Genomic DNA, 21,082 nt, shown 5'->3' with positions numbered 1-21,082 from the left:
TGAATCCTTTCTAAGAATCGTAAGAAATAGAACTCACTTTGACGGACCTTTAGGGAACTTCATGGGACGAGACTGTACATCTTTTTTTTTTTTTTAACCGTTTTCATTTTAGTGCATAATTTAGTCATTCAACAAAGATTTACTGAGTACTTCCTATATTCCAGGCACTGTCTTAGGAGCTGAGGATACAGATGTGGACAGACAAGAGTCCCTGTCCTTATGTTGGTTATGTATAAGGAAAATACACAGTCGATAATCAAATAGATAAATAAAATATATAGTATGCTAAGTAACCATCATGCGGTGAAGAACAGAGCAGGGAAGGGAGCTGTGTAAAGGTTAGGGAAGGTAGTGATAGTTGAGAGGTAAAGGAGGTGATGGAGTGAACTATGTGGGCATCTGCGGGAGGAGCATTCCAGGCAGGTGAACAGCAAGTTCAGAAGTTCAGAAGCTTTGAGGTGCGACTGTGCCTTTCCTGTTGGAGGAATAACAGAGGCCGGTGGTCAAGATGTGATCTCACAGGTAGGCGGGCATGCAGGTAAACTAGAGAATGGTCTTTCATGCTATCAAACGGACATTGGCTTTTATCCTGAGAAACATGAGATGTCATCTGAGATTTAACAAATGTATATCAAGAGCTTAACAGATGCTTGTTTTAAAAACAAAACAAAAACCTTACGATGTAGTCCAGCATTTATATTATTATCTTTGTCTAACTAAACACATTTCTTTATCTCAGTATCGATGAAAAAAGCCAGAAATTGAACCACATTGTGCTGAAGAGGTTTAGAGCTCTGTTTTAAATCATTAGCTTTATTTAAGGGACTTCAGAGTAACAGGGCATGAAGATAATAACCACATTAAAATGTTGCTTTCTTGTTCTAGTTCTTTGGCCAATAACCACATAAAAGCACTCCCAAGGGATGTCTTCAGTGATTTAGACTCTCTGATTGAACTGTAAGTAATGAAAATCAAGTTTATGTCTGCTTGTCACTGTGCCCCAGTTAATCATGTCTTTAAAGGCCCTCTACTCCTTTACTGCATTTCTTTTTGATAATAGCTAAAAATCTATGGTAAAGTGGTGCCTATAGTTTGTACTGTGTTTGGTTTTGCTGTTTGAGAATATACTTTGTAGCATTTGGCTATCTCTTTCCTTCAGATAGCGTATCCATCTGCTTTATCTTCTTGTGTTTGTCACTTCTTATTGGACATAGTTTAACAAGATCTTAAAGTTTCGATTGTGTTTGTGAAAACCGTCTTCCTATAATGTCCTATTCTTGTTTGCGAGAACCTATGTTGGGTGGTACTTCTGTCGTCTTTCCCTCATTTCTAGCACGACATGGTGACAGTTTCAAGAGAGTTAGGAAAAATGATGATATGTTAGCTCTGAGAGCTCTCTGTAGGCCATACAGTTAACATCAGAAGCAGTGAAGATTATTAAATAAAGTCAGTGATATGTACGAGAAATAAGATATATGAATACAAAATTTTTTTAAAATTCCATTTTTTGGAGGTATTAAATATATCAAGATGTTAATAATTCTAGAATCTCATATTATTGCCAAAACGTTTCAGGCATGTCTGTGTCTCTGTTTGTGTATTTAGAGATTTAAGGGGCAATAAATTTGAATGTGACTGCAAAGCTAAGTGGTTGTATTTGTGGCTGAAGATGACAAATTCCACCGTTTCTGATGTGCTGTGTATCGGTCCACCAGAATACCAGGAAAAGAAGCTAAATGATGTGACAAGCTTTGACTACGAATGCACAACTACAGGTATTCAGAACCTCTATCATTAAATATTGTTATTTAGAATATTCCCATTGTTTTTCTTTTAGATTGTCAACAGGGAGTAGAGAAAAGTGGGTATAAATTTTTTGTATGAAAATTATTATAGACAAAGTTTAAGCCTTCTAAAAGATATAAATTGATCTGTAAGAAAAATATCTCCACAGTTCAGATTTTCGTTAACGACACTGGCTTTAATTTTGATTCTTTTTGAGTCTTTACAAAATTCAAATTTCTCTAAAGATTTTTTTTAAAGGTCAAAGTATAAACTAGTGAATTTGGCATGAGAACATTTCAAATCAGCTTGGGTTTCCAGTGCAGAGCCAGCACAGAGAAGCCTAAATTATTGTTCTCTTGATTGAATACTGAAGTTTATTGAAAATTTAACTAATAAATACCAGACTTTACAATCTATAAATTGCTTTCATAATTCCATGTAAAAAGAGATAAGTTATAAGCAATGGCAAAATGGAAATATAAGTTAACAATTAATTGTCAGAAGAAAAAACGCACATTGAGGGAAAAATGTAAAGAAAGTTTGATTTTGTTTTCAAGGGCCCTCCTCAAGGTTTCAGTTTATACGTTTTTTCAGGCTAAGAGATAAAATTAAATGCTAACTGCCTCAGCTCTCTACGGATCTTATAGAGAGCAGGTGAGTGTCTCCATATGAACGTCTTAGATGGAGTTTTCATAGCTTCTAAAGCCAGATTTTAAAGGCGAGTGGATCAATCCACGGTATGAAACCTGCTTATCAGACTTACAAAAAATAAACGTTTAAGTTCAGATGTTGATATGTACAGAGCCTCGAGGCATGTCAGTAGGAGCAGCAGGAATAAGAACTTTGGAAAGAATTTCATAAACTCAAAAGACAAAAGCAAAATATCACATTTAGGCCAGTCCTGCTGCTGCCCTCCAAACAAAATAAACAAAAACTCACAAAGTAAAAATTATTTCTATCTATCTTTGTAAATAAGGGACCCTACAGATCTGAGAGAAAACCTGGGATCTTATGGAAGTGACCTTGTCTTTCATCGCTGAACAGGAGCTCATTCAGCTGTGTAATTGGCAGGTACCCTTTAGCCAGCGAGGCCACTAGCAGGTGATTTATTGTATTGCAGAGCAGTGCAATAAATCAGAGGTCATAGTCAATGACATTTGCGCCAAAAGGTGGCATTCAAGGCCATTGGTACGAAATGCTAAGCCAAAGCTCCCTGGGGTGCCTCTCTGTCTCTCTCTAGTTTTCTGGAGAGTTCTTGAACCTTTAAAAGTGAAGTTAGCAGTTTTTCCATTGTTCTGTTCACACCTGGCCATAATGTGTAAAAGGTTTGCCAATCTGGGCGAGAAATGACATGGGCTAGAGAGGGCCTTGGGGGAACTGGGGATAATTTATATGACAAAACGTGATTTCTGACCTTGGAGCCCTGTGGGTGGTTATGCGAATGATCCGGGCTCTGAGAATTGTGGGAGGAATGGAGCGGGCTTGCAACCCAGGTAGCCAGGTTCTGAAATCCGCCCTGAAGCCAGAATCCATGGGGAAGTGTGAGCCCCCAATGCTGTAGGGTACACTCTCTCTTATATACGTCTTGGCTCAAAAGCTTCCTATTAAAATTTAGGAAGTCAGCAGTCTTCCTTGGTAGCAAGGAGATGATGATTCTGTCTTTGCTATTGTTTTGTCCCTTTAAGATTTATGGACGAATTGACTCTTGCTTCCAGTTTCTTCCATTATGAAGAAAATGGAGCCAGCAAGTTGTGACCTGCCTCCAAATATAGTCCCTGTCTCGTAAGAATTTAGGCTGATCAGTTACGAGTTTTTTTGAGTTCCTACTTTCTGCTCAGCTCAAGCCTCATCCTCTGGTGCTTTATTAAAGGCTGGGGAGGAAATACGTGAGGAGGGATGGAAGATGGAGAGCCCAGGTCTGAGAGCCATGGTACTGTTATCATCTCCTTGCCTCAGAAAAGAAGAAGCGTGTTTTCTGAGTGCACCGTTTTCCTCTTAGCTCAGATTCTCAGGAGAAAAGTAAGTTCTTCAGGTAGAGGAAGGAGAAGCAGATGCTGTTCTTCCTGGGAGAGGAGGGTACTATTACCATCCCGCTCCGGGCTCAGGGGTGTAATTAACACCACGAAGCCACCCCTGGACTGTTTTAGCTCTCTGGATTAATCACAATCCTTCCACAACCCTCCTCCTCCAGTCTATTTTTAACCACCTCAGAAATCCCTGCTACCTGCTCATGATTCCCCGTGTTAGGTGGATAATTCACTAAATTCCTTAGAGGGAGAAAATTTTGCATCCTAATGGTCCTGTTTAGCGTCCCTATTTCAGGGCTGATGAAAATGCAAAGAGAAATAATGCATTAATGTGCAGTTTCTCTCCCAATAGGGTTGGCATCATGTATAATTTATTTTCTGCAAGGGCTATAAATAGCTGTGTAAAAATCTGTTGATTCCAGTGGGAGCCATGCCTAAATTGGAAGAGTCCCACTGACATCATGAACTTAATCCTGTGTGAATGGCAGTGGCAGTGTCTTTGCAGAGAATACCAACAATACTTAAACACTAGTAAATTGATGTCCTATCAACATGTGTATCCTCTGAGATCTTTCCACAATGAATGTGCTTTTGCCGTTGCTGGAAGCTACATTAAGATGGGGCTGGAAGAAGACGTTTAAATTCCTGAGTTACCTCCGCCCACCCCCGCCCCCCAGCCCGTACATATAAACATATGTATCAATCATTTTCTTTCGCCCATTTCTTCTCTTCCTCTTCCTTTTTTTTGGGGGGGTGGTGGTGGTGGAGGGGAGAAGGGGTCTCCTATTAAGAATTAGCTTTATAACTCAAATGACTTAACAGTCTGTGTTGTGCCGGATACTCAGTAAATAGAAAATAAGATGAAACCAATGTTTTGGGGAAATAAATGAAAATCAGGCCGTTAAAGGCTAGCTTTGTAAAATGCTCTCCATTCTGGCAACTCCTTTTCGTTCTGAGATTCTTTAATTAAAAAAAAAAAACCTGACTCTTTGATCTGCACTTGAAATGACCTGCGTTTTTAAGCGGATACTCATGTTTCTGAGAATTCAGAGTGCAGTTGGGAGACGACTAGAATGAGTCACGGGCATCACAGACGTGTTTGGAACCTTCTGCAGACTTGGGTTAGACGAATGCCACCGGATGTGAGAGATATTTATAGCCGTCTCGGTTGTAATGAAAGGAACGCAGCTGTATTCTCCGAGTCCTTTTCTAACTCTGGAGAAGGGAGCGGAAGCAGACTGCTACCGTGTCCCTTCGCCCATGTATCTACACGTGGACACAGAGCCCTCGGAGCCTTGTGTCGTCAGCCAGCGCTTTCTGGCTTCTACGCTGGTCTGCCAGTGCCGACCGGAAAGAACCGAGGTTGAGTTTTTCTCTCTCGGTCTTTGACTGATCAACGCCGGTATTTTGGGGGTGTTAGTAGAGGGGCGGGGCTAGGAAGCTGTTGTGACTCTCCCCCAAGTCTTCACGCAGGCAGCACAATACTATCATTGTCACTGTATCTAATCGTGTAACTACATAGTTGCACATATAACTGCGGGGGGGATTACCATAGACCAGGTCTATGCTAACACTGACGTGCCCAGTCTTATGAAATAGTTGTCACCTCCATTTTACTCAGGAGGACACTGAGGCTCAAGTGTTTTGCCCGTGGAGCTACAAGTGCAGGCGAAAACCCGAAGCCTAGTCTGTTTCACCTTCTGGATGGTCCACTCCCTGCAGGGTACGGGAGAGGGTACCGTGCCTACTATCCCCGCCTGTCCTCACTGTCCCTCGGCCACTCCTTACTGTTGTCGGGGTACAGAGGCAGCCTCCTTTTCGCTTCTCCCCCTTTTCCCTGTACCTGCAAGCATCATTCATTCAGCCCTCCCACACTCATTAAGCCAGCAAGCATTTATGAAGCACCTGCTGTACACAGGGAGGGACTACTCTGAAAGTTAACGTGTGGAGCACTAACTTTGCGCTAGGTACAGTTTTAAGTGAGTATGAATCATAACATACAATGAGGAAACTGAGGCAGAGAGAGGTTAAGTAACTTCCACTAGCAAGAAGGTGGAGTCACAGCTCTGGTATCTTATCTTAGATGCCATTAACATGGACAACCCCTCCCCCACAAGTGACAGCCCAGTGGTGGCCAGAGCAGAGGAAGTGGACTGTCCTTTCTCAGACCTCAAGTCCGTATTTATCAAGCACCTACTATGTGCTAAGCCTTTCCGTCAGCATGACACAATGTGTCCCTGCCATTAGGCTTGGGAGGTGTCATTGCCCCCATACTGTGGATAAGCAAACTGAGGCCTCGTAAGGGGAAGTGCACAGCTCAGGGTCTCAAGTACAGGAAGTGGCCTCGGGCAGTCTGACTCGGAGCATAGTGCTCTTTCTGGCGTCCTCACTGCCTCAGCTCTACCCCCTTCCCCTGTCCCCTGCCCGTCACCTGCTTTTCCTGCCCCTGCCCCTCTCTTCCCACCGCAGCGCTTGCTCAGCGGCTCTCGCCTCCTGTCCCGCCTCCATTCCTTTTGCTCTGTCACTCATTGCCCACGGCCGAGTGACCTGCCCCTTTATTGCATTTCTCATGTGACAGCTTTATGAGGCTGCTGAGTCAGAGTTTTTTCTTGAGTGACTGCTGTGGGTTTGTGTTATGGGGACTCTGGGAATATGAGACGTAGGCCAGACCTTAGGAAGCACTCGCTTTGTTCAGGACACACCACGCTGGCTGTGTGGCCATGGCCAGACACGCACTTTTGCTGGCCTTCAGCTTCCGGCTCCGTAAAATGACTCGAAGCTCGAGGATCTCTCTCATTTCTCCAAATCTGACTCTGTTTTTTGGAGATTCGGGCGTCGTGACTATTAAGAGACAAACCACAGTGCTCCGTTATGGTCCAGCGTGTCAGGGAGGGTCCTGTGAGTTGGGCCGGTGAGGTGGGACTTGAGGGGTGACCACCGAGGCCTGGATGGAGAAGAGATGGGCAAAGCCAGGATTTTCTCATAGGAACAACTTTCCTTTGCTAGACGTCCACCGTTGCTCTACCCTGGCTGGGCACGTTTAGCCTGCCAAGAAGCAGAGCACATTGAAGGGTCTCTGTCCAAAAACATACCTTTCCTTAAACGTTATTAGCATTTTCTTTTCTTTCTTCATTGGTTCTCCTGCTACCCCACACGCTATAACCATTCTTGCATCCGAGAGCATCCTCGCCCTATAACTTGGTAAAATTGCACATTCCCTACCAAGATTTATTACAGTGAGTCAGTCGTAGCTCGGGGGAGCGATGTGGGCGAGGAGTATTGACTTACCATTAAACGTAGGAGCAGAACACATGCTCAAATCAGATGGGCTCCATGCTGCTTGAGAATCCAATAGATCTCCCGTAAGTGCCCGCCGAGTTGCAGAGCGCTGCCCGGACCCCGGGCGTAGCCGTTCCGTACTCTGCACCGCGTCCAGTAACCCGTAAGCATACTCAGGTTAACTTCCCTGCACGGTGGGCTTTATAAACCTCCGGGACCGTATCGGAGGGTTCGGTTTCGTTTCCAAACGTGCAGCGTGCCGTTTGGGGAGTTGGCTTCATTCTGAACGTACTGTGGCAATTTCCCCACCTAGGTCATGCAGAGCTGGGGAGTGTGCTGACAGGTGATGAAAGGATCGCATTCTCAGATAAGCATGAGAAGCACCACAGCAAACGACACTGAACAGGCTTCTTTGCTGCCTGAGCCCTTCGGAGAGGGCTCGAAAACCGCCGTTTCCCAAACGAATTTTCCCACGGCAGCCCTTCTCCTCAGAGATATTTTCATGATAGTTTCAGGAACGTTGCTCTGTGGCGTTCTTTCTGTCTCGTCTTGTCTTTTCGAAAGCCAAGTCTCCCCAAATTTGTTTAAAACGTGGAGATCCTTTAGCCGAACTTGTGAGCTCTTTATCTCAAAGACGCTGTGTTAGAAGCTGCGTGTTCAGTGCAGTCGTCCTGTGCAAGCCAGAGCCGGCTGAGATCTCCCAAACTCAGACACGCTACGATGTTCGCGTTGCTTCTCCCCTGTCCTCCCTCCTCCCCGTACTCGTTAGAGCCGGTAATAGAAAAGATGGAAGGGTGATGGTGGCTAATAATTCCCACAGAGGATCTCATGAGGTGTTTTTCTTTTTTAAACACCCACTCCCAGATTTTGTGGTTCATCAGACCTTGCCCTACCAGTCGGTTTCGGTGGATACGTTCAACTCCAAGAATGACGTGTATGTGGCCATCGCCCAGCCCAGCATGGAGAACTGTATGGTCCTGGAGTGGGACCACATCGAAATGAATTTCCGGAGCTATGACAACATAACAGGTGTGTTGTGTCTTTAAACGGATGCACTGGCCCAGTTTCAGTGAGAGGAGAAGCGTTCTCTGCCGTGCCGAGGGACCGCTTGCTCTCTGACGCGGTTAGATTTGGGGAACACATTCCAGCCCGCCCTCATCTCTCTGGCTGTTTCTCAACATGGTCGGTTACGATGAGAACAGGAACCTCAGGTGGTGTCGGTGAAAAGGAGAGGGTGATGGGTTGCACGTAGTGGGAGGCATTTTCCCAGGGTGGTGACAAGTCACCCGAGGACCCCTTGATCTTGAGCAGTTATGGCGGCCTAAGGCGGCACCAGCTCTGTAGCAGCTAAGTGATTCCTTTGACTTTTGTTAAGTTGACTGTTGACTAATATGCTATTGTATACACATGCGAGTGTGTGTGCTCATGCACACATGCGGACACACACATGGACACACACATGCATGCACACATATACACATGCACCACGCAGACACACAGGTGCACTCTCTAGCTGTTCCTGCTGCCCCCTTGCCAGGTCCTGGTGATCACTGCTTCCTTTTAATGGTACAAACAAAATAAGAATAAATGACTCTAAATTCAGGCCTTTGGGATAAGACTTAGTTAATGCTTCTTTCACCGCTAGCAGGGGATTAGAGTGTCTTAGTGTTACTAAAAATGGATGGTTTACTTGCTTTTTAAACAAGTGGATAAATTCGAAATGATCTTTCAAAGACTTCTCATTTATCATGTGCAATCTGATAATCATACTAACTTTATAAACAGCACACGACGGCCTGTTAGCCCCTGAGAGGATTTCCTTTAGTGGCTCCTGACTCGGAGTCAGAGCAGCATTCTGCTGTGGCAGCGAGAAGCAGAGAAGCAGAGTATCTGGGTAGAATTTCCGGATGGGGAGGCTCCTAGGAATTGGCACAAAGTGGCTTCTCAGCAGGTGCAGGGACGTAGGGAGGCAGGGGGTGTCATCTCTGCCCTCGGGGAGCAGAGCTGCTAATGAGCCTCATCTCGCAGCCCTGAGAGGTCTGTGAGACGCACGTGCAGATGCCACGAAGATGCCATTTCAGATGAGCCACGTTGCTATCGGGCCATCTGGCTGTCTCGTGCTGAGCTCACATTTCCCCACTCGTCCAAGTGCAGATTCAGCACAGAGCTGCGCAGGTGAACCTATCGAGGGAAGCTGAGGCCTTAGCGCCCTAAGCCCAGTCCACGTCAAAGGGTAAAGGGAGGCGAGAGAGGGACTCACTCCCTACGGTTTTTTGCATCCTCTTTTTCCTGACTTGGAAGATAAGTGAGTGGTGAATGAGCTGGCCCCTCTGCCTTCTCCCCATGGTGGGAGGTGGGAGCAAAGCGAAGCTTTGCTCTCATGCGGGGAGTTTCGATTCCAGTGCTTATTGCCAATGCTGGTTGCAGGCTGGTGAGGTGCTAGGTGCTGGTTTGTCTCATTGGAAACTGACAGCCGCTGCTGGAGGTATTATTGTAAGTTGTGTGCCCGTAGGTAAAGGACAGAAGCTCTCTGTTCAAGGGAGAGCTGGCGTACAGACTATAAAGAGCTTAGGTTTTGAAAACTGACCAGTGTGGATCCTACTCCTGACTCTGCCGTGTGCTAGGAAGTAACGGTGGCCCCGGAGGCTCAGTTTCTTCATCTGTCGGATGGGCAGCCAATGTCCCTCACGTGGATGTTGTGAGGAGTCAATGAGTACCAGGCGCAGAACAGACAGTTCTTCATGCCGACTTCCTTCCTACACCTTTACAGATGAAGACATCAAGGTGCAGGCGTGGAGAGTCACTGCTCTGTGAATTCTGAGGCAGAGCCCTGAGTCTGTCCCTGTGGTATCCCACCCCTTCTCTCTCCCAGGTTGACCTTGGTGGGAAGGTTTGGCACTACCCTCCACCTGCAGCTGGTAGCATGCCCGAGTTCATCAATCAATTAATTCACTCATTCACAAAGATTTCTTAGGCACTTGCTCTGAGCCAGACACAGTCTAGGTACTGAGACCATAGCAATAAACAAGCCAGAGGAAAACCTTCTCCCTCAAGGAGTTTACGTGATGATAAGAGAGAGAGAGATAATGAAGATAAATAGTTGTAATCCACGTAACACTTAGATAGCAGCATGCTGGGGAGGGAGAAAAAGGTGGGGAAGGAAGCTTTGAAGGGCTGGGTGTGGGGGGTTGAAATTATAGATAGTTCCTGGTAAAGGCCTCATTAAACAAGGGAACATGAGGGCTGGATCCCCATGGAGAGCTGGGGAAGAGCGTTCCCGGCAGAGGGAACAGCAGTGTAAAGGTCCAGAGGCGGGAGATATCGTTTCCTGTTTGGATAGTCCAGGGGCAAAACGATCCAGGTGAGAATTACAGGAGACAAAGTCAGAGAGGAAAGAAGGGCTGATGGCGGGGCCTTGGAGGTCCTACAAAGGACCTGGGCTTTTACACCGAGGGCTCTGTAACGCCTTAAGAGGTTTGGCACAGAGGGCACAGGGCTGCACAGGAAGAGGCAGTGCCGGGCCCAGGGTGTGCTGGATTGTGTCCAGCTGCCTGTGCAGGAGGAGGAACAGAGGCAGAAGCAGAGCTACTAGTTCAGAGGCGGCTGCAAGAATTCCGGCAGGTGCTGTTGGCCCGGACCTGGCCGAGGCCACAGGTGGGAAGTGGTCAGCGAGGTCAGAGTGGGTATGGCCAGAGCCAGGTGTGGACCATGCTAGTTTCCAGGGAATCTTGGGCCCCTCGGTCTCAAAGTCTGAATCTTTGAGAGATGAGCAGTCGGATGTGAAGCCCACAGGATACTCTTTACAGCCAAGCCCAAGAAATGAACTCCGACATCGCATTAGTTTTTGATAGACGATTTAACTTCCATGAGTGCCTCTCATCTGTAACATGGGGCCATCATCGTATTGGGCCCATGGGCCCAGGGGTGATGTGTATAACGCATAGCACAGTGCCTGGCATATAGTAAATCCTCAAGGAATGTTGGGTATCGATTGGGGATAAAAATAGACATTTGGTTACCATTCCTTGCTACCACCACTAGAGGACGCTACTAGCTTCAGATCTTTTAACCTTAATTCATGAATTCCACATATCATGCAAATCCATATAGCGGGGGCCCAACATGCCTGCCTAATATCTGTCTCCCTTTTTCTGTCATCTGTTGCTGATTTCTGATCACATTTTACAATTCAATCACCTCGCTTTCTTATATTTCTCCCTTCACCTGGGTCTCCAGGCTCAAATGCAGCCTCTTACAGGAAGCATTCCTTGATGACCTGATTGGCATGAAGTATTTGTCTTCTGTGCTCCCTTAGTACATGAATTTCCATTAAACACAAATCACATTCATTGAAATACAATTCTTCACTCAAAAGAAGGCAGCTAACACTTATGTACTCAGTGATGTATACGCCTTTTCTCTCGTAAACCACATAACAGCCTCATAACATGTATATTATTATCTCCACTTTATAGTGAAAAAAAAATAGGAGCAGGTCTCCCTCCCCCACAGACCCTAACTCGTCGATTTCAATTAAAATCTCTCCGCAGTGTTCGTAAGCGTAGGGAATGGCAGGGAGCAGCAGAGAAGGGCCTACGTGGGGCAGGGGAGAGGGCGGGGCCAGAATTAGGAGGACCGCTTGGTGACGGAGGGAGCACAGCCAGCTGGACTTTGGCAGGGCCTGAAGGACAGAGCTGCATCATGCAGGCGCAGGGCAGATGACAGATGCATACGTGAGGGAACAGCACGGAACCGCTGGCCTTGAACAAGACCGAGGTAAACGTGGGCCATTCTCCCCTCAGGGGGCTGTGCATGCCTCATCTGTCACCTGGTTTGATCACAGGGCGATCCCAGAGTCGGCAAGGCACAGGTTTTCTCAATCTTTACCCTGCGAGACTGGGCTTGCAAGGAATGGGAGTGGCACCTGCTTCTCCCTTGTGACCTCGGCGGGCATGGTGCCAAAGGGACAACTGCAGCTCTCCATCATCTTCTAGAGGGGGAGAGAAACCCATGGTCATGTTCACCCCAAGGCTCTACTCCTCACACCCTTTTCTTTCCATGTATTTTCTTAGCTCACCTTGTTTTAGCTTATTTTGTTTTCCTTTTGATTTCTGTAAACAAACTAGGGTCCAGCCTCTAATCAATTTTCTATATGAAAACACACACGCACACGCGCACACACACACACATGCGCACACACACACACACACATGACCTCTGCTGCTACAGACAACTCCATAGGCTCACAGTGATTACCTGGACAGAAGTGTTATGGAGCATCTCCAGAAAGGTGTTCTTTCCGTCTCTCACAGCCCCTCAGCTGAGACAGGCAGACCTGTAGGACACTCTGGGCAGCAAGGACCTCTGTGACCAGGTAGTTCGAGAGGGGGACCAGGAGCATGTACTCTCAGCTTGTGTTGACAGGGTGGGAGTCAGTGCAGCTTTCGAAGAGCAGTTTGCTGGTTTAAACCCAGAAGCCTTAAAAATGTGTGTAGTGTTTGAGTCAGCAAACATTTAAGAACGCTGCCAGATGGTTTTCAAAATAAGATTTCTCTACGAGGAAGCATGTTACTTACAATAATGAAAAGCTGGAAATAACCGCAGTGTCCAACAATAGGAGATTAGTTAAATAAACTGCGGTGCATCCACGCAGTGAAACACTGTGTGGTATTAAAAAAAGCTAGTTATAGAAGATAAAGCAACGTGGAAAGTGTTCACGACATGGTAGTCGAGTGTAAACAAGTAGGTGATAAAAAGCCTGTGTACATTATAAGCTCAAATTTATTTTTAACAAGTGTGTTCGAATAAGAGCATAAATGGACAACTACAGAAATATGTCGAGATAGTATCATTTCAGCATTTGCGGTATAAACGATTTTGATTTTCTTCTTTGTGCTTTTTGGTACATTGGTGGTGGAGAGCAGCCTGGAGCAAGACTACCTGGACTGGGTGGGCTCCCAGGCTCCACCACATACTAGCTATGAGACGTGCACGAGTTACTTACTTTCTCTGTGCCTCAGTTTTACCCTTTATAAGATGCGGACCATGATAATAATAATCCACGCCTCGTCTGCTTGTCATAAGGATTAAATGAGGGAAAATACATGCAGAGTGTTCAGTATAGTGTCTGGTCATAGTACACACTTTACAAGTGTTGCCTATTATTATTTTAAAAATTTGCTTTGGTGAACATTTAAAACTTGTAGATTTAGAAAAAAAAATGTAATAATTAGTTTTAAACAAAGGAAAGGGACCAGGTTATTGCAAGAGGGCCAGATCAGTGAAAGAGAAGTCAATACCACCCTGAGAACCACCTATTGCTGCCCCCAGAGTCCTTACCAAGGATAGAAATGGGGTCATTAGCCTTGTCATTTATAGACCAAATGCGCTTTGGTCCAAATTGCCTGGAAAATTAGAAGAAAGAAATAACTTTTCATTGAATGATCCTGATGGAGGGGTCAACACTTTTCGAGATGTGGGTGGTACTATTTCTTGCTGGCTGGAATGGCGAAGTTGGGGGAGGGTCTGGGGATCTGAAATCAAGCGGGAGGGGATGGTAGGAGGTGATCCTGACCTTTGGGGGAGTCACTACTGAAAACGTTCCCCTTTTCCTGCAGAGTTCTCGTTTTGTGCTGCCTGAGCTAAATCATTCAAATCATTGCTTCTTCTATGGGATTTATGCAGTGGGCAGTCTGTAAAGGGGCTAAGTCTGTTGATTATCAGGACAATGGCTTCAGTGATCTAATAATGATGACTACTAGTTATCGACTACTTCCTGTGTACGGGGACTCAGTAGTAAAAACCCTAGCCATGAAATTTCTCATTTAGTCTTTACAGTTGCCCTGTGAGGTTAGTGCTGGCAGCAGCCTTAGACTTATTTCATAGACAAGGAGCCTGAGCACACAGAGTTGAGTTAACCTCAGGGCCAGGAAGCTTTTTGGGTGTGGGGCTGCGTTTGGAACCCTGGCCACCCGGTTTAGAGTCACAAGGTTCAACACTGTTCTGTCTTGGTTTCCTTTGGCGCTGGTCATCAGATGTCTTTGAGAGCCCTTATGAAAGTTTTTTCCTCGTGCCTCTGAGACCTGACTCCTACCTTTTTACGCTCCCACCCAAAAGAAGAAGCCCCATTTGATTGCCTCATCCCGCCCTATGGAGTTGGGAAATACTTTTTTTAAATAGCCTGAAGTTCATTTGGCGTGTTAGTGAATTTTCTGAATTGTACGTCTGTCTCTTAAGATGCAGAAGCCCGGGTGACTAGCGCTTACCTATTTCTATGGAGGCACAATTTATTAAAAAGGTTTCACATTTTTTTAAATTATGGGAAAAATTGAAAATCTATACCCATTAAACAGCAACTCTCCATTTCCCCCTCCTCCCAGACCCAGGCAGCCGCCTTCTACTTTCTGTCCTAATGAATTGACTACGTAGGTACCTCATGTAAGTGGAATCATACAGTATTTATCTGTGACTCGCTAATGTCCTCAACATTCATCCATGTTGTAGCATAGATTAGAATTTTCTTCTTTTTTAAGGCTGAACAATATGCCAATGTACGTGCATAGCACATTCGTTTATTCATTCATCCATCAATGGATGCTGGGGTTGCTTCCACCTTTTGGCTATTGTGAATAGTGCTGCTGTGAACACGGATGTACAAATATCTCTTTGAGACCCTGCTTTCAATTCTTTTGGGCAAGGAGCCAGAATTGGAATTGCTGGATCAAATGCTAATTCTCTGCTTAATTTTTCAAGGAACCACCACACCGGTTGCCATAGCGGCTGCCCCATTTTACATTTCTCGTCAGCAGTTCCCGGGGTCCCAGTTTTACCATGGAGGAGCATCGTTAGCCGTGGCTGCTCTAATTCCCTCTCCTTTCTTTTGGAGCACAGGTCAGTCCATCGTGGGTTGTAAGGCCATCCTCATCGACGACCAAGTCTTCGTGGTGGTGGCCCAGCTCTTTGGTGGCTCTCACATCTACAAATACGATGAGAGCTGGACCAAGTTTGTCAAATTCCAAGACATAGAAGTCTCTCGCATTTCCAAGCCCAACGACATCGAGCTGTTTCAGATCGACGACGAAGTGTTTTTTGTCATCGCAGACAGCTCGAAAGCAGGTCTGTCGACGGTTTATAAATGGAACAGCAAAGGGTTCTACTCGTACCAGTCTCTGCACGAGTGGTTCAGGGACACAGACGCCGAGTTTGTGGACATAGATGGGAAATCACATCTGATCCTGTCCAGCCGCTCCCAGGTCCCCATCATCCTCCAGTGGAATAAAAGTTCCAAGAAGTTTGTTCCCCACAGCGACATCCCCAACATGGAGGATGTGCTGGCTGTGAAGAGCTTCCGAATGCAGAATGTCCTCTATCTTTCTCTCACCCGCTTCATCGGGGACTCCAGGGTCATGAGGTGGAACAGTAAGCAGTTTGTGGAGATCCAGGCTCTTCCATCCCGGGGGGCCATGACCTTGCAACCTTTTTCTTTTAAAGAGAATCACTACCTGGCCCTGGGGAGTGACTATACATTCTCCCAGATATACCAGTGGGATAAAGAGAAGCAGCTGTTCAAAAAATTTAAGGAGATTTATGTACAGGCACCTCGTTCCTTCACAGCAGTCTCCACTGACAGGAGAGATTTCTTTTTTGCATCCAGTTTCAAAGGGAAAACAAAGATTTTTGAACACATAGTTGTTGACTTAAGTTTGTGAAGGCGTGATGGGCGAGTTTAAAAGACACTTAGCACTAACTCTCAGAAGAGAGGACCAAGAAAAAATTTGAAAGAAGCCAGGTTCAGAGCTCTGACATTAAAAATGCACTGGGGAAATAGTTAGAAGTTTTCAGACTTTTAGAACTCACATTTTAATCAGGGATTGCGTTTATTGGCTAACTGCATGACATGCCCATTCTCCCACTTAAAAAGATACCTTCAAGCTTATAATTCCTGAGAAAAGAGTACAGTATTAACTCTTGCTATCTAGGAAAGTAATGTGCTTTTTTTTTTTTTTTTATGAGGAAAGAAAATAGGATAAGATAGGACAACTCTTATAATGAAACTTTTTAAAAAGACCGAACTATGGGCCATTCTCATCCCATTTTAGCAATCTTTTTGGCAAGAACTCTTAAAGCGAAAGTCAGCTGAAAAGATTTGCTGATGATAAGTTTAAAAATCTGATAACACTCAGCAATGCTATTTTGAGCCATCCCAATTTCCTGAACCTCCCTGCCCCCCACCCCTTACTAGCAGAACCTTGGCTATTTTATTGGCTCGTATGGATGCTTGTTATGGGTGTGTCAACAAAATAATGTTTGACAAATTGCTTCCTCTGCTACAGAGACAGTATTCTGCTGACACGTGTCTAGGTCCAGCACGGGCTGTAGGCCCAGGAGTGAGACAAACGAGTTTTCCCCTCTTCTTGTGGTTCAAAGCTGGCCCCTGTGGAGGTCGGAGCAACGATGCTTGTTTGATGCACTCCATGACTCACCTGCTTCTCTGAACCCATCCTTTGAGTGTGCGGGTAACCAGCAGACAGGCCAAAGACTGAATGGTGCTTTTTATTCTATCCTTTAGAGCAATAGAACCGGTATTTCTGTCTGGTGAGAACTTTTAAGGTAAGATTTTGTGGAGTCAAAGAGGACTTTACACAAGTCTCGACGTTCTTTGAAACCTAGAGATAGCCCTTTGATTGATGCATGTCTTTGCCCTCTGGGCAACTTAATATTTCAAGTAATTGAATAGCAACCTACCTGCCTGCCCACCTGCCTACCTCCCCATTCACGTAACAGTCCCGCTTCGTTGATTTGCTGGTACGGCTGCTGCCAGCACAGCGCTTCCAGATCTGCTGCGGCACTAAATTGCAGAACTTGGAACTCAGGATGGCAGGCCCCTTCCTTTCTCAGTCCTTAGCAGAGAAACACACGTGCTTCCACTGGGCCACGTGCTGCCAGGAGGCTCATCCTAGACAGGCCGGGGTGGAGGTGGGGGGGTCTCATGCTGATCAGTAGGGACCGAGTTTGGAGCCAGAGACTCTGAATCCCACAGACCAGGTCTGCACTCAGGGGACCAGATGGCCAGTTTGAAAATGAGCCTCTCTGGTGTGGACCATCAAGAAGCTTGTGGGGGATCTGGTTTTGTGGAAGGTTCTAGATGGATGTTCTGCCCGGTTAGCTGGCTTTCTTTAAAAAATATGATATGAATGCTTTTCGGGGTGACTGTCCAAGAGCGAGCCAATAACTTCTCTTCTAGCCATGAAAGTAGCACAAACATATTGTACCGTATTGTTATTTTGAATGATTGTTTGACAAGTGATGAGTAGGTAGATGTTTTGCCACAAATATGAATGCGTTTGTTGTTTCCAGACGGTAAGCAGTGCAGATGGAGGCAACACACAGCACTTAGAGAACAATGCGTCCGTGTCACGACAGTGCTCTTGGGTACGTTCTGGGACTGCAGGCCAAGGGCTCCGGGGATTTCAATGGACAAACTCATCCGCGCATAGCAATGTTGTTGTTTGAAACTTTCCTACGAAGCACCGAGCAAACAGGAGAAAAGTGGTTTGTTTTTACTTTTTTAAGGCACAAACCACTCTTCCTTCTGCCTTCTTTTGCTTTCCTGGTTTATTTGAACTGACGCAGATCCCAGAATCGGAGGCCACAAGTGGGACAGCTCTGCTATTCCTCCAGCTGTCAAGATGGGCAAGCTATTCTCTCTGGCACACGGAACCCCTCAGACAAGGCTGGGTGGAAGGGCGGGTGCTCGGCAAACAGCGTAGGAGGCGTTTAGACAGGCCCACCAGTCGTGCAGGGTCGAAATGATGTTCCCGACTCAGATAGAGATAGGCGGCTGGGGCATCTTCACAGGGCGGCCTCTGCGGAGTGGTGCACCAATGTCTCAGCTTCGGCTGTGAGGGTGAGGTTTGGGGCTAACCACGTGCACTCACCACGCTGGCAACCATTGCCTAGAACCTGGAAAATCAGGCAGCACAAGGTGCGGAGCTAGGAGTAAGAGGAAGTGCTGAGTCCAGATGAGACAGGATGGAAGACAGATCTGAAGCGTGATGGGGGGAGGGGAACAGAGTGTGAGAGGGTGGGTCATCCACTCAGCTGCCATCAGGATTTCTTTTCTTTTTCTTTTAAAAAACTTTTAGACCAGACCAGAGTCTGCACTCTGCAGAGTCCCTGTGCTGAGGGAGGAGATATTTGTTCTGGCCGACTTACTTAAGGAGTGTAGATGTTTTTGGCACGAGGAGATGGAAGCTTTGCTTCATGAATCTTACTGCTCCATCCCAAGAGTCCTTCAAGTTTTAAACAATTTGTGCAAGAAGTCTTTCTTCCAGTAATAATGTAAGACAAAAACAAACAACAACAAAAATCCAAAGCAGAGAGACATGGGGACCATCCCCATGGAGATAGCTTTAGTGGGGGCTGTGATTGTGTCTTTCTTCCCATCACCTATGGGTTGATCATCTTGGCTTATTTCTTCTTTATACTCTCTGTGGCTAGGCTCCCAGACTCAGTCCCTCTGCATAACCGTGTGGCCAAGACACACAGCCTTAAATGAGGACTTGTTCCCAAACTCCATGGAGTCATTGGTAGATCTCTTAGGAAGACTAAAATTAAACCTTGGGCGTAAATGGTGCTGTGTTCTTCAGCAGTGGGTAATAAGACCACCTTGCATTTCAGCAAAGCGTTGTATTTTTTTTCAGCGTACATTTGTGTTCATCTCATTTTTGTTCATAAATAGTTCTTCAGTTTATCGGAGGGCCGACATTATTCTAATTTCAGAGGGAAGGAAATAGACAAAGAAAATAGAAGTCAGTTGCCTCTTCGAGATTATCCAGTAGTGAGTGTCAAAGCTAGAACTTCCCTTCTGAATAGCAGGCTTTGTATTTTCTTCCTTTGACACTGCCGTGCCCTCCAGACTTTGTAATCACGATTTTGAATATAGCAGCACCTCAAGATAAAATAAAAAATGCAACAGAATGTGCATAGCTAGAAGGAAAATAGTGCTGAATAGACACCATCCAATCAACCGGTCCATTTAACAATTAAACACCATAGAACTGCTATTACATGCAAGGCCCCACTCTTGAAAGCCTTTTGGAAGCTTCAGATAATTTTCTTTTCTGAAGAGGGTTGCTAGCTGGCATGGTTGTTTCTCCCCTCACATGGCTATGGAAAGGATGCTAAGGTTGAGATGCATCTGGTTCATGTCACAATGTCCACAAGATAAACAAGAACAGTTTTGTGAGGGAAACACTAAAAACTTGAATGCACGAGTTATGATGAATTGCTCCCGGCCACACTCAGCCTTTGGGGAGCGTGCTGGAAATGGCAGTGCCGCATTTTTCTTCCCCACGGAGTGAGAGGCTGTATATATTTTAGGAAAGAAATCAGCGTGGGATGCTGGAGGTTTGGCTGCCAAGAACACTCACGATGGAAATTTCTTTGACCAGGGTATAAAGAAAGAGTGGTTGAAGGTTGGCAGGAGGGGAGTCTATTTGCATGCCACCTAAAGAAAATCTTTTTAGCTAGCTCCTGATTCTTCTGCAGAGGTATCTGTCCCTCACTTGCAGCTTTGTGGGCAGTGGCCAAAGAGTCTGTTAAACAGCGTCCTGGAATAGAATGCAGTAATCTGGTTGTTGACGCAGTGAGTGAGATGGTCCAGACTTGGGATACATGTAAAGGGGATGGGCAGAAAAGCAGGGCAGATGGTTGTGGAGGGAAGGCTTTGGGGAAAATGGAAATAAACTGGAAGGAAAGAAAAAGTCATCATTGATTTCCTTTGCAAGTAGAGGGTGGCGCGACTACACAAATTGACAGCATCCCAATTATTAATGAAGAGAACCAATTAGAACGGTCATTAAAATAAGAATGACATGGAAAGCTACTGAGAAGTAAACCGAGACACTCTTAGCTTTACATCATTCCATTGCTTGTATCAGAATCTACCTTTTTTCTAGTAGGAAACTGCATTCAACCCCTTTGACTATCAGGAATGTATAAGACCTGTGATAAAATAGGCCAATATGCCATTTGGTACCATTTTTATGTATTTTCAATGCATAACATAGGCAAAATAAGAATAGTTTATATGTATATGAAAGTGAATTTTGCCGTATGCAAGCTACAATGAATGCATTTTAAGGCTGAATATATATTTAGCTCTTTTTGGTAAATAGAGTTAACAAATGATATGCCTCTTAATTCGATATATTCTGTAAACCTATGAATAAAACATAATTCCTGCCTAATATGGCGTTGCTCTCTGGTCTGCTTGAATATGGCTCTGTCCACTTGAGTCACAGAATTGAAGGGCTGCCTGCCCTGGGCTGTGAAGAAGGGCAGAGTGCGCACATGTATCCTCGTAGCTTACTCCCTGGTAAATGGAGTGTTATCAGGGGCCTTATGCTTCTTCTACTTGCAAACTGAAAAGTCACAACAAGTCACTGAAGAACTTCAGTTTCTCTACCCGCTCTGTGGAATCGTCGTTGGACAGACTGACAAAGAAACTATAGGAATTCGAGGGTGCCTCCTGATTCTGCGTGGTAAGAAGATGAGATTGCAAGGTCTCTTCCATTGGGCTGAACCGTGAACACCTGGACTGCATGATTTCTGACTTGTTATCTGCGTGCTTGGGGGTCCACCCTGGTACACAGTAGGTGCTCAGAAAACCTTTGCTGCATGTCTCTGTCTTTAAGACCCATTTAGTTTAGCTGGACAAATGAAGGGTCAAAAATTCAAATTGCATAGGGCTGTGTACCTACTGTGTGCCAAGTACTTCGATGTGCCATGGGGCCTTTTAAGAAGTAGAAGAACAGAGTTCTTGCCTTCCTGGGACTTACAACCCCGTTAAGAAGAAAAGGCATAATTACCTGAGGCTATAGTTACCACGCAAGGTCTAGGTAACATCGTGCATCACAAAGCAGCATGTGGCTCCTTGTGCAATGAATGAAACAGGTGATAACCAGAGATTTACTTATTGGCGTGGAGCG

The 21,082-nt window shown here is 45.5% G+C and overlaps 1 protein-coding gene across 1 annotated transcript in view; it reads left to right on the top strand.

Moving 5' to 3' along the window:
* Nucleotides 1-20,341, top strand: part of LGI2 (leucine rich repeat LGI family member 2) — a gene marked incomplete at its 5' end in the record, with an annotated part of 30,083 nt that extends 9,742 nt beyond the window's left edge. The window contains 4 exons of the mRNA XM_023533958.1: nucleotides 886-957; nucleotides 1,606-1,775; nucleotides 7,956-8,120; nucleotides 14,982-20,341. Of these exons, the coding sequence (XP_023389726.1) occupies nucleotides 886-957; nucleotides 1,606-1,775; nucleotides 7,956-8,120; nucleotides 14,982-15,799 (1,225 nt within the window). The remainder of the gene's footprint in view (nucleotides 1-885; nucleotides 958-1,605; nucleotides 1,776-7,955; nucleotides 8,121-14,981) is intronic.
* Nucleotides 20,342-21,082: the final 741 nt, after the last annotated feature.

The sequence above is a fragment of the Pteropus vampyrus genome, unplaced genomic scaffold (genome assembly GCF_000151845.1).
Source record: "Pteropus vampyrus isolate Shadow unplaced genomic scaffold, Pvam_2.0 Scaffold5, whole genome shotgun sequence".
Classification (NCBI taxonomy): Eukaryota; Metazoa; Chordata; class Mammalia; order Chiroptera; family Pteropodidae; genus Pteropus; species Pteropus vampyrus.
The sequence above is the reverse complement of the archived record's forward strand: the minus strand, read 5'-3'. Positions and strand labels throughout refer to the sequence as shown.